This window comes from Chiloscyllium plagiosum, chromosome 34, assembly GCF_004010195.1.
Source record: "Chiloscyllium plagiosum isolate BGI_BamShark_2017 chromosome 34, ASM401019v2, whole genome shotgun sequence".
NCBI lineage: Eukaryota > Metazoa > Chordata > Chondrichthyes > Orectolobiformes > Hemiscylliidae > Chiloscyllium > Chiloscyllium plagiosum.
In genome coordinates this window covers 21,112,142-21,125,105 of record NC_057743.1, presented here as the reverse complement: position 1 = coordinate 21,125,105, position 12,964 = coordinate 21,112,142, and the positions used below count along the sequence as shown (strand labels likewise).

At 39.2% G+C, this 12,964-nt stretch overlaps 1 protein-coding gene across 1 annotated transcript in view; it reads right to left on the bottom strand.

Annotated features, from left to right (window-relative positions):
• Positions 1–12,964, bottom strand: part of ssu72 (SSU72 homolog, RNA polymerase II CTD phosphatase) — a 94,600-nt gene that overhangs the window by 68,285 nt on the left and 13,351 nt on the right. Inside the window, exon 2 of the mRNA XM_043675800.1 lies at positions 9,504–9,647. Coding sequence (XP_043531735.1) covers positions 9,504–9,647 — 144 coding nt within the window. The remainder of the gene's footprint in view (positions 1–9,503; positions 9,648–12,964) is intronic.

The following is a 12,964-nucleotide window of genomic DNA, read 5'->3' as shown; positions in this document are numbered from 1 at the left end:
TCCTTGTTAAAATAAACTGCATTGAAAACAATATACTTGCCTTTTATAGAAAAGGCATATTAGCCTGACTTTCCATGCAGAACTTAACTGGAGTCATAGAAAATCTCCTCAGAATAAAATGGAGTTGATAGGCATGGTGGTAGGGCAAGATCCAGCCTAAAAATATGATACAAAGATATGCGCCAGTATAAAGGTCTTGATTCAATGGCAAAGTGGCCTACATGGGGCACATTAACAGAGGATGCTATTAAGGCATCAAAGTCCATGTCACACCTACTTGTATCCCACACAGTAAAGGAGGGAAGTTTGTTGGGAAAGATTAAGATTGCTCAGGTGTTTTATTCTCAAGGTGTATGGATGCACTACCAGGCCAATTAAACTAAAAACAGTGCTACATTGTCTTAAAAGATGACTGGTTAGGCCTCAAACAGTATCTAGTTTGAGAAAGCACAAGTGCACGAAAGAGGAAAAGACAGAAAGATAGAGGGAGAGGAGTGTGCAGACTCAACACATACTCAATGTTACATACCCGACTTAGTGGATGATGACAGAACACAGTAATTTATACAAATCAGTGTCAATTTGGTCACCTGGTCGACTTTTGATTGCCTTAAGCCAGGAGAATTATCTCCCATGTTGATCTGCTTCCTAAACTGGATTATGGCTTAATGCAAATACAATTTTACTGGGTGTGAGCAATGCCAGCATTTGTTACTCATCCCCAACCACCTCCAAGGGAAGCGAGTTGTCTTCTTAAACCACTACAACGTAACGTTTGCACTGATTCAATGCTGTAAATGAAGTTTCAGTATTTTGATTGAGCAACAGTGAAGAAACAGTAACTTGGTCCCAAGCCAGGGTGGCATGTGGCTTGGAAGTAAATTTGTAGGGGTGTTGCCCACGCATCTGCTCACCTTGTCCTTCTACATGCTCAATGTCATGTTTCATAAGTCGTAATGAAGGGGAGTTCATGCAGTGCAAACTGCAAATGGTACACACTGCTGCCTCAAAGTGGTGGTGGAGGGAGTGAATGCTTACGGTCATGAATAGAATACAGATCAAGCAGGCTGCTTTACCCTGGATGGTGTTGAGCATCATGTGCTGTTGGAGATGCAAGTGGAGAGTACCCAATACACGTATTTATGACATGGATGTGGTGGTTAGGCTTTAGGGAGGCAGGTGAGGTAGTCACAGCAAAACTCCCAGGCTCTGACCTGCTCTCACTGCCTCAGGATGCATTCAATCAATCCCAACCCCATCCATGGGCAGTGACAGTGGGTATTCAGCAATGGTGATGCCATTGAATATAAAGGGAAAGTAGCAAGATTCTCTCTTGTTGAAGACCATAGTCACTGCCCAACATCTGTGGTGCAAATGTTATCTAGGCCTTACTGCATTTGAACAAGGACTGCTTTCAGCATCTGATAAGTCTCAAAAATGAAAAGTACCGAATATTGCATAATCAGCAAACATCCCTATATCTGACCATATGCCAATGAAAGATTTACTGATGAAGCAACTGGGGACAGGTGGGCTTAGGGCATAAACACATCTGTTGGAGGACAAGAGATGCTGTAAAATTATGCTCACGATAGTGCACAGGCTAACCTGATTTTTTACAAGATTAGAGTGGTGCTGGAAAAGCACAGCAGGTCATGCAACAGAGGACGAGGAAAATTGACATTTCGGGTAAAAACTCTTTGGAATTTGCCTATCCAATGCTTCATATGGAAAGAAAAATATTGGAGCAAGATTATAACTTTTTCAAAAACAGAAGTTGCTAGAAAAGCTCAACAGATCTGAGAAAGGGTCACCAGACCCAAAATGTTAACTGATTTCTCTTCACAGATGCTGCCAGATCCATTGAGCATTTCCAGCAACTTCTGTTTTGTTTCTGATTTACGGCATCTACAGTTCTTTCAGTTTCATATAATCTTTTAGCAGAGAGTTATACAGCTGGTTTTCAATGCACAGTGACGCTAAGAATGTGTTCAATTCCCACAGTGGCTGAGGTTACCATGAAGAACTCTCCTTCTCCGCCTCTCCCCTCATAAGGCACGGTGACCCTCAGGTTATACCACCACCAATGAGTGCGCACATCCCTAATATCCGGTGAGACTATGGCAACTTTATACAATTGAGTTACATCATCCAAGTATACAATCAGTACTCCCGTAGAGGTGTTTAAATGGTTGAAGTGATCGAGTACACATGAACTTGTCTTCTATAACTCCCAATTTAACTTTGACTGCACTTCACAGTTACCCAGAGAATTTTCAACTTTCAATTACAACTAAACTATAAAGAGAATACCTATATATGGATGAAGTGAAAGGAAGTTCCAAGCCATCATTTAATCTGGGGCTCACAACAGAGGCTACAAACTTTATTCTGAAATTCAGTAGTAATCTGCGTTGCTACAGTATTCCTCAAGCAAAAGATATCCTGACAGAACCCAGGAATTAAATCAGAAGCTTGATACTTTGTCCAAAGTATCCATTCTTGCACTTCAGAGTATTATTCCAATTCAACTGGCAGAAGGGCCTGTAATGTTCTGCGCTGTAATGTTCTAGGTTCCAAGTTAAGAATCTGCCTCAACTACAGTACGCACAATTAAAAGTGCTGGGATCCACCTGCTCCTCTAGTAAAGGTACCGTTCCAACTTACTGCAACTGTGCATGTAGTGACCCAATTTCCAAATCAGCACTTTTCACAGACTGAATGCTTTCACACCAACTGTCCTGGATACAGCAGAGGCTAGGGAGGCTACCAGTATTCAATTTCAAAAATAGATCTGGAACAAGAATAATCTAAGGAGTGCAAGGATGCAGCACTATTTCCTGTATACTGCACTCCTAATATTTAGTGCAGTAGGTGATGTTGGGTACTCAGAAAAGCCAAAACAATATAATAAACATTTAAAAACTGCACAACACAAAGATGGGAATTGTGCATTTGGGAGTACGAAGTACATAAATTGGATGAAAAAATTGCAGTGGACTCAACTTCATAGGAATAAAATTAATCCACACGAACAAGGTATTAAACTGTTAACTCTTCAGTTGTTACATCAGCTACACACTTGTGCATTCTGCTCCAAGTCACCCTTCTATTCCAGAAAGAAATACTCTGCTTTCTATATTACTAATTTCTCATTTTTATAAAAGCTAATTATCATTTTTTCTTCATATTTTGACTGTGGTCTCAAATTAGCAATATTTATGGCTTTAGGAGTGACTAAAATGAAACTTACATACTCTAACATCAAAAATGGAAAAGTTGTTGAAGTCGATTATAAGAGACATAGTAACAGAACAAGGCTATTTACATGAGTTTACATAAGGGAAATCATGCCAAACTAAGCTTCCTTTTAAAAAAAGTAACTAGAAGAAGGAATTGAGGGAGAACCAATGGATGTGGGTGCTTGGATTTCAGGAAGGCTTTTGATAAGGTCCCACAGAAGAGCCTACAGAGTAAAATTAAACAGGATTGCAGGTAATGACGGATTGAGAATCAGGAGAGAGACTGGAAACAGAATGGAAATAACTGGATTATTTTCTGTGTGGCATGCAGTGACTAATGACGGATTGCAGGGATCAGTTTTCAGATCACAACTATTCAATCTACATAATTGACGTGAATGACTGAACCAACTCATATTTCTATGTTTGCTGTTGACAAAACAAGGTACAGTTGAGAAAGACATGCTGCTACAAGGCAATCTTAACAAGTTGAGTGCCTTTGGGCAAACACGCCAGATGCAGCACAACACAGCTAATTGCGGAGTTAGACACTTGACTGTGAAAAGCAGCATTATTTAAATAGTGATATATTGTGCACTGTTGATGCAGAAAGGGATCTGGTTGTCCTTGCACACCAGTCAATGGAAGTCAACAGCTGCAAAAATTCAGAAGACAAAGGATATGTTGGCCTTCCTTGCAAGAGGAAGGGTTTTCGGAAGTAGGGATGTCTTACTGCAATTATACAAGGCCTTTGTAAAACTGATGGAGATGCTTATGCAGTTTTGGCCCCCCCACGCAAGAGTAGATATTCTTAAAAGAAGCTGTTCAGAAATTTTATTACATACCTGTGGAGCAGGTGCTACCTGAACGCAGCCCTTCTGGCTCAAATGTGCCACCCACTGTGCCACAACTGCCCATGCCATAGAGTGTGCAGTGAAGTTTCACTAGGCTAGGGATGCAGGACGGTCATAGGAGGACAGATTGGCTTGACTTAGCCAGTATTCAGAGTTTAAGAATAAGAAGGAACCTGACTGAAAATGTATAAAATTCTAAACAGGGCTAGAAAGAATAAATGCAGGGAGGCTGCTTCACCTGTTTTTTTTTTGGGGGGGGGGGGGGGGGGGTGTCTCGTCTAGTCATTTCAGACCAGGAGGAGGAAACATTTCTTCCCTCAGAGGGTGGAATTCGCTACCACAGAAGTCAGTGAGTACATGCATGAAAGATATTGATGTTTTTATCTAAAGATTTATCAAACGCATGGAAGAAAACAGTACATAACATGGAGGGGGAGGATCATCCATGATCATATGCATACTCAACAGGCCGAATGGTCCTGCATGTAGACTGTATTCAGGGAATACATGGTATACTATACCTACCAAAGTGGCATCAAGATCACCAAGACTTGTAAAACCATGAACCTTCACAGCAATAACTGAATGTAATTTGAACTCAGTCCAGAAATTCTTCAATTTTACTACTTTTTTTGGGTTTGGCAGAAACAAGTGTCCAAGTTTTGCATCTTCCTGGGCTACGTGCACAAAATTTAAGGTCCAACTATTGATATTGACAGCTTTTAAACTTTAAGCCCAATTTAAGCTTAATCCTCCAGCAACTGCAACAAGAATAACCAGTTGCAAGCCTCTGGGACAAACAAATAATGAACCCAATACCAAGAGAATGGAATTGGGTCAGACTGTCAGGACTTGAGAATCTCCAGAGCTTTGCAGCCTTCAATTTGGTCAATAGCCCACTGCTCATGCTGCAATAACAGTGTGCTGTGTTCTCAACAAATTACTATTTCCATAGCTAAAGAAAAAGAAAATTTGACTGTCTTTACTAGATGGAGCAATTGCCCTCTTCCATAACAATGCAATCTGCGGTTACTGTACAAACATAGGCAAACCATGTTCAGATTTTGACTCTTACATTTGCATCAAAACAAACCATCTAAAACAAATTAAAGGAAAATCTAGAAGACTGGCAAGCCAAACAACTCCAAGTGAGGAGTTAAAAACTAAATACCGAAATTTTAAATACCCAATTGAATGTATTAGTTAATTCTATCCTTTAGTGAAAACTAAAAGGTACAAAATTATAAAGGTAAATACTCCTGATTCTACAGTAGTTAAAGCAGAGATGTATTAGCAATGATCTACAGCTTAAATGGCGCAGAGAATGCACATTGTAAGTTATTCTTGTGAGTAGTTTCAGTCACTGCCAGCACTATTTAAAAATATGCAAATTCCACAACAGAAATTCAAATATATTTATGTAAGGGTAAATAAAATCAAAGGACCACATTCGACTTAACTAAAGAATGTCTGGAGAGCTCAGACCTACAACATGTGGGAAATCCTCAATGGCTTTGGCCTCCAGCTGGAGTAACCAAGCTCTGGGTTTGGAGCTCGATCAGCAGCTGAGGCACTATGAACTCGAGAGAAGTTCACAGATTGCATACCTCAGAACATGAACACCCAGTTGTTTAAGCAAGAAGAGACTGAGGAAATAGGTGACTACTAGACAGAAGGGGATCAGGCATTGGAGAGGGAATCCTCCAAATGCACCTTGCTTCCACACTTTTTATCAGCATGAGTAGAAAGTTTAGAAGAGCAACAGCAGTACGAGAGAGGAATAGACAGGTGCTTCTGCAGCCATGAAAAAATGACTCCAGTACGTTGCCTCCTAGGTGCCAGGATATCACAAAACAGCTGAAATAGATAAACAGTTAGAAGTCAAGGTCCATGTTATTGATATTAACAAGGAAAGGAGAGAGAAATTAGGTAATACAAGCAGGCTTCAGGGAATTAGGTCAGAAATTGAAGTGCAGAACTCTAAACACCAATCGCCAGTTTACTCTTGATGCCATACAGTAGTAAAAGTATAGAAGGATGCAGATGAATCCATGGCTCTATAGATGGTACTGGAAGGATGGCTTCTGTGGATCTGTACAAGTTGGACCAGAATAGGACTAACAGCCTTGCAGGAAATACTGTTGGAATGGTTTTAGTTCAAAGGGGAAAGAAGCAGAGATGGACTTAGAAGTTAAAACGAGAGCAACTGAGTTTGGAAAGCAGAGGAAACATGGGCTAGGTAAGAAGGAAACAAGTTTAGCAAGACTAAGTGGAATATACAGTGGAAGAGGAAAATAGAGATACACATCAGGGTGGAGGACTTTGAAAGGGGAGGCATAGTGGGTTTCGAAGCATCGAGAGGATAAGTCCACAAGTTTGGAGAGATGGAGCCTAGGCTATTGAGGGAGGAGATATCAGGGGCCATGGTAATTTTTTTTTTTTTAAGATTAGATTAGTGTGGAAACAGGCCCTTTGGCCCAACAAGTCCACACCTACCCACTGAAGTGCAATCCACCCAGACCCATTCCCCTACATTTACCCTTTCACCTACACTACGGGCAGTTTAGCATGGTCAATTCACCTAACCTGCACAATTTTGGACTGTGGGAGGAAACCGGAGCATCCGGAGGAAACCCACGCAGACACGGAATTATTTTCAAATCCCTTCTGGCTACAGGTCAGATACAAGGCTTCTGTTAACATTGCTCTATTATTAACAAAGGAATTAGGATTAGACCAAGAAATTACAGACCAGTCAGTCCAACCTCAGTGGTGGGGAAGTTATTAGATAGAATTCTTAGGGACAGAATACATCTGTACTTGGAGAGACACTGATTAATTAGGAATAGTCAGCATGAATTTGTCAAACAAAGGTCATATTTAACAAATTGTTTTATTTTAAAGCACTAAGAGTCAATGTGACTGATGTATTTGATGTGGTCTGTGTGGATCTTCGAAAGGGTTTTGAGGCTGGAAGTCAATATAGTAGTGGAGTGCTGTCTCTTTCCAGTGGGATGTCACAGTTTGGTGCTGTGGTCATTGCTGTTTGTTGCATACATTAATGATTGGACTTAAATGTAGGGAATATTATCAAGATGTTCATGGTGGCATAAAAATTGTAGGGCAGCAAATAGCAAGTAGGATAGCTGTAACCTGCAGGCTATCAACAGTGTTTGGGTCAACCAGACCTAGTAGTCACAAGTGGAATCCAACCCAGAAAAATGCGGTGATGCACTTGGGAGGGTTACTCTATAAATGGTAGGACCCCGGAAAATACTGAGGATTAGATGGATCTTGATTTGTATACCCAAAGATCTTGAAAAGGTGACATACCAGGTAGGTAAGGCAGCCTTTATGAGCACAGCACAAAATACAAGAGCAAGAAAGTTATGCTGAAGCTGTATAAAGCTCTGGTGAGACCACAAATGGAGTAATGTTTTCATTTCTGGTGACATTATAGCAGAGTTGTGGATGCTCTGGAGATGGTGCAGAGGAAAAATATCATACCTTGCCCCAGCTGAAAGGTCTGAGCTTTGAGCGAAGACTGGATAGGTTGAGGTTATTTTCCTTGAAACAGCAAAAGCCAAGAGGGCACCTGTTACATGTATAGAAGGTCATGAGGGTAAAAGATAGAAAAAGTGCCTTCCTATTTCACTCTATCAATAATCAAGGGGCAAAGATTTAAAAGATCCTCAGGACAGTTGAGAATTTTCTGCTCCCACTAAGGTTGCTGGGAGTCTGCAATTCTGCCTGTAAGGGTCATTGAGGCAGAAACTCAACATTCAAGCAGCATTTAGATAGTCACTTGTTTGGAAGTTAGAAAATGGGATTAATAGGGTTGACCACAGAATAAACCAAATGACCTCTTTTTGTGGCAAATTTCTAAGTCTATACTGAATACAGTTGCTAACAAGCATCAGTTAGCCACAATTTAATTAAGCTTAACTTTAATCAATCATTCTCTTTTAGTTCCTAGGATGTTACCTGAAAGGCTAAATTAGTGTACTAATTGAATTTTCACAGCAGTCATGTCAATTCTTAGAAACTGAGCTGCCAGTTGATAAAGCAGATTTTGAACCTACTTTTCATTACTAGAGAATAATTTAACTACTGTCATAACCTGTTTGGAGACTGGAGAAATTATTCTCCAGTCTCCAAACAGGTTATGACAGTAGTTAAATGCAAAATGAATGCAGAATATCTCGATTAGGAAAAATAAGGACAACTACTTACGCAAAAGATTAATTTGGTGCGCATCTAGTTACACAACTTAAAATAAGCCAAACAGCTGATAACAAGAGGAAAACTACAGGAGCACGAAAAACTATCCTTTTTTTTTTAAAGTGTTAAATTACTTTTCAGCAATTAGTTTGAAGATGAGCCAGTGATTATTATCACCGATTTAATTATTTTCAATATAGTGTATTTGCTTCAGCCTGTGCACAAATGTTTAAAAAAAATGTCACAGACAAATTGCAGTATCAATTAATGTGCTCACAATTTAGTTTAATGCTGCAATTTTTTTCAAATAATTTTACTCATGTTCACCTTTCAACTACAGTGAATGTCACTAGTCTTTCACCCTGTGCACAGTAATCTTCAGTTAAATTATCCAATGGACTGTAAATTTGGCACATATTACTGCAGATTACATACTTGGCTTTCTCCATGATGTCATACTAGCGTGAATTCATTCAACATGGATCAGACCACATTCCATGTATCACATTTTGGCAATCAAGATTACTGGAATTCAGAACGAAGATGTATACTCAAATCAGAACTGAAGACATTAATCCCACTGGACTAATTTCATAATTCAGTGCAGTAATAACTTTTGTTTATACTTGTTTGAGATTGTTCTAGTCAACAGCTGAGTCATGATTGTCTGCTCCCCATTAGAAAAAGTTCCAAGCATATTAATATACAGAGAGAGATCATTCAGCTATAAATTGGCTCTTATGTTTCTGCTACTCTTCAGTGAAGAATGAGATGCACAGTACCAAAGTTTCTATTTCTTTCAAATGAAAATTAAAGGTTATTACAGGATCTGAAGTACCTAAATACAGAGAACCTAAAGCTGAGTGAAGAAAGTTTGTTGGGACATGGAGCGACGAAATCAATGGGACCCTGCATTAACTACACAAGTTTATGTGCAACCCTGTAACAGGAGTTATTTCACCTGCGCCAAGCTGTGCTTAGTGTAACACTTTGATTAAATGCATTACTCAACTAAAGCAGACTGAAAACACCAGAAGGCGCAAGAGACCTGACTCATCCTTGGCATTGTATTTTCTTACCCTTTGAAATTTACAGAACTGCAGAGTAGGTGCGCCACTACAATAAAAATACAAACACAGACACCTTGGAACCAGTGACCTAAAAACAAAGTGTGCCTCATGGATACAGTTCTTTGTCTTTCCTAATGAGATCACTGTACATCTGATCATATGTAGTTTTGAAATCGTATATATTTGGCTTGTCCGGAGCCGGTCCTGGTAGCTTCACGTGTGTTCCTGTGCCAAACGAACGGACATTGAAGCCTTTTTTGCTGCAAGAGGGAAGAGAAATAAACAACCTTAGAATTCAGAAAATCTCAAATAACTTCAATACCATGAAATATTAAGCAACTTCTAAAGAATCAATTGTATGAACATCTTGGAACCTGGAACATTTGAGAAACTAAGTCTGGCAGCACCTGGGGAGAAAGAAACAGAGCCAACCGAATCTGGTAGGCCTCTGCAGAACTGAACTTCTGAAGATTCAAAGTTAACTCTGTCTCTCCACAGATATTCCCAGATCTGAGTTTCTGCACCATAGTCAGTTTCAAGTTTCTAGAATCCACAGTATTTTGCCTGGATATCTTAAAAAGGTTAATCATTTAAAACCAACTAAACTGATGGCATACAGGGGGCAAATTGCAGAATCCTCAACAGTGACAGGGCAGTTGTGCAAAATCTTGAGTTTCCAAACTAGCTGGGTGATGATGATAGAAGAAAGGAGTGTAAGTGCAGTGCTGGACATGGACAGATTACTTAGTGGTCTCAACAGATTTCAGCTACAGCTACCTTATGACCAGTCACTATGAACCCACAAGTTTATATCAGCTAAATAAAATGCTTTCAGAATTTGCTGTACAGCACACAAAATAAGGTATTTTGGCCAGCCAATTGATTAGCTAACTTTTCATTGTGTAGCAAATTTATAGTCATCAAATGATTCAATGTGACTTCAAACTGGAACCCGATTCAAAATTCACTTTCCAAATTAGCTGTCTTGCTATTCACCCAACACACCTTGGAACATGAAATACAAGACAACAGGGTGTGTATTTATGATAATTACCTGGACACAGCCCTCAGTGTTTAGCTGCTGCCACTCATTCCCAAGTTTCAAAACGCTTCAATGGCTGAGTCTGATTTAAGAGCATTAAAACATTACTCCAACTGAAGAAACGTATTTACTTCAATGCTTGTCTGCAAAATTAGGACAGCAGGGCGGCTCAGTGGCTAGCACTGCTGCCTCACAGCACCAAGGGACCCATGCTCAATTCCTGTCTCAGGCAACTGTCTCCCTGTGCCTGCGTGGGTTTCCTCCCACAGTTCAAAGTGCAGGTTAGGTGAATTAACCATTATAAATTGCCCATAGTATTCAGGGATGTGTGGGCTAGGTGGATTAGTCATAGAAGATCCAGATAAATAGGGTAGGGGAATGGGTCAAGTTGGAATGGTGTGGACTTGTTGGGCCAAATGGCCTGTTCCCACAACGTAGGGATGCTATGAAAATAGTGCACAAATCCAAACACTTCCAACCAAGATTTTTTAATAATGTACTTCCACAATAAATTTTGCCCAGAACAGTCACGAGATGCTTGGGTTTGTCAAGCGAAAATATCAAATCTCAAAAAATTCTCAATTAACATACCCGCTGATGAGCTGAAATGGCTAGATTATTTCAAAACAATCACAAGCAACAATTTGCACCCATAGTTTTTGTTAACATATTTGCATTTTCCTACACATACCATATTTCTCTTGTTTATCTACAAATTATACAGATAGAACAAAAAGAAATTAAAAAGAGTTGAGTGGTGCTAGCAGCTGCAGAGTGGTACAACTCATCCTGCAAGTTACTTCAAGTACTGTTGCTGCATTGCATTGACTATGAATAGTCAAACAGCCACAAGCAGTGGAAGAAAATTTTTCAAATACAACAGAATAAAACCAGTCCTCTCTGCAAAAAGCAATTTACTAAAGCAAGCTGCATATGCCATTAAACAAAAAGATTTATTACGAGGCAAATCAAAGTAAAAATTATGAATCAAGATGAATTTCTTTATTGTAAGTAGTGATGGGTGCAAGATATCACTGCATGTGTGAAAGAATCTGAATTTCCAAACTTAAATGGAAGCGGAGTCAAATTCCAAATACAGAGAAACCTTAATTAGCTGAACACGGATGGGGACTGTTTTGTTTGGATAATCAAATGTCGGATAAACACAGTTTAGTCAAGCATCCCGACCTTGTTCGGATATAAATCGGCATTCCTCTATAGTCAAAATATTTCTAATTCTGTACTACAAAAGTATTTTCATTAATATGTCAATATAGAAACTGGTGTATCAAACAATGATAAATATAAAATGCTTATTTGGCTGCCCCAAGCCTACATAAACAGTAGGTGTTCCTTGCTCAGTTTGCGGACTAGTTATACTCCATAAGTTTCAAATTTGTTTGGTCTCTAAACTGCTATTAAGAGGAAAAAATGTAGGTAGATTAAGCAAATAATTGCAAGTCTGAATCCTTTCTTACAGGAGAAGGCTGCAAAAAAATTACTTCGAGCACCCTTGACCGGAGATTACAGGTAGCCCCATGACAGAACTCAGCAACTTAAGTTAAAGTTTAAACAATTTAAGTAAAATAATACAAGTGGCAGATAATATCTCACTGATTATTACATTGAAGGAAGAGTCCAGCTGTTGGGTAGAATTGAGAGCATGCATATAAGATATTTGGGATGGTCTTACACCTTAGATAATAAAAGATCCTTGGCTCATTTCTTGGTCAGAGTCAGTTGATCTAAGTCAGAATTGTGTTAGAGTCAACTGGTCGCCATTTACGCATGGTAGTGGAGAAGATGGGGAAAAAAAACAATAGTTGCCAATGTTTCATTCCAAGAAAGTCCACAAGAAATGTTGGGTAAGGACAGGCCATTTTAGCAAGAGATCAAGAGATTCCATGGAGTTGCACCCCATCAAGAGGCTACATATAACGAGGATTGGAGAAAGATTCACAGATAATGTCAAATTTGCATCAAACAAGCTATTAAACTATCAGTGAAGGGCAATGACCTTTCACTTGACTAGTAGTTTATGATCATGATCCCTTTCCAGATGAAGAACTGAAGGTGCATCAGCCCATTAAACACTGTGGTCTGAAATAGAAATTTAATTGAAAACATTAAAAGCAGAAGATAGCACTAGATTGATGACTCATCATTAAAAAATATATTACACAACATATTCAAACAAAAATATGCAAACTAAGAAAACAACTTTTGACCTAGAAAATTGACAAGAGTGTGGAAAGTAAACTCAGTATTCATTTTCACTATTCAAGACATTTGAACCCAAAACATCACTTATGAGTAAACATCCATACTGTGCTTTTGTAGGGCATCACAATAATCCCTGTATCTGGTAGAATCTGTTGATCCCTACTGTCTCTCTCTTTAGGAGCTAAGATCAAGAGAACTGTTCTTTTGAAAAAAAAAGAACAAAGTTTAGATCTGAAAGTGCTGCCAGAGAAAGGTAATGGAAACAGATTGAATAGTAAATTGCAAAACAGAATCAAATACTGTATATCCTTG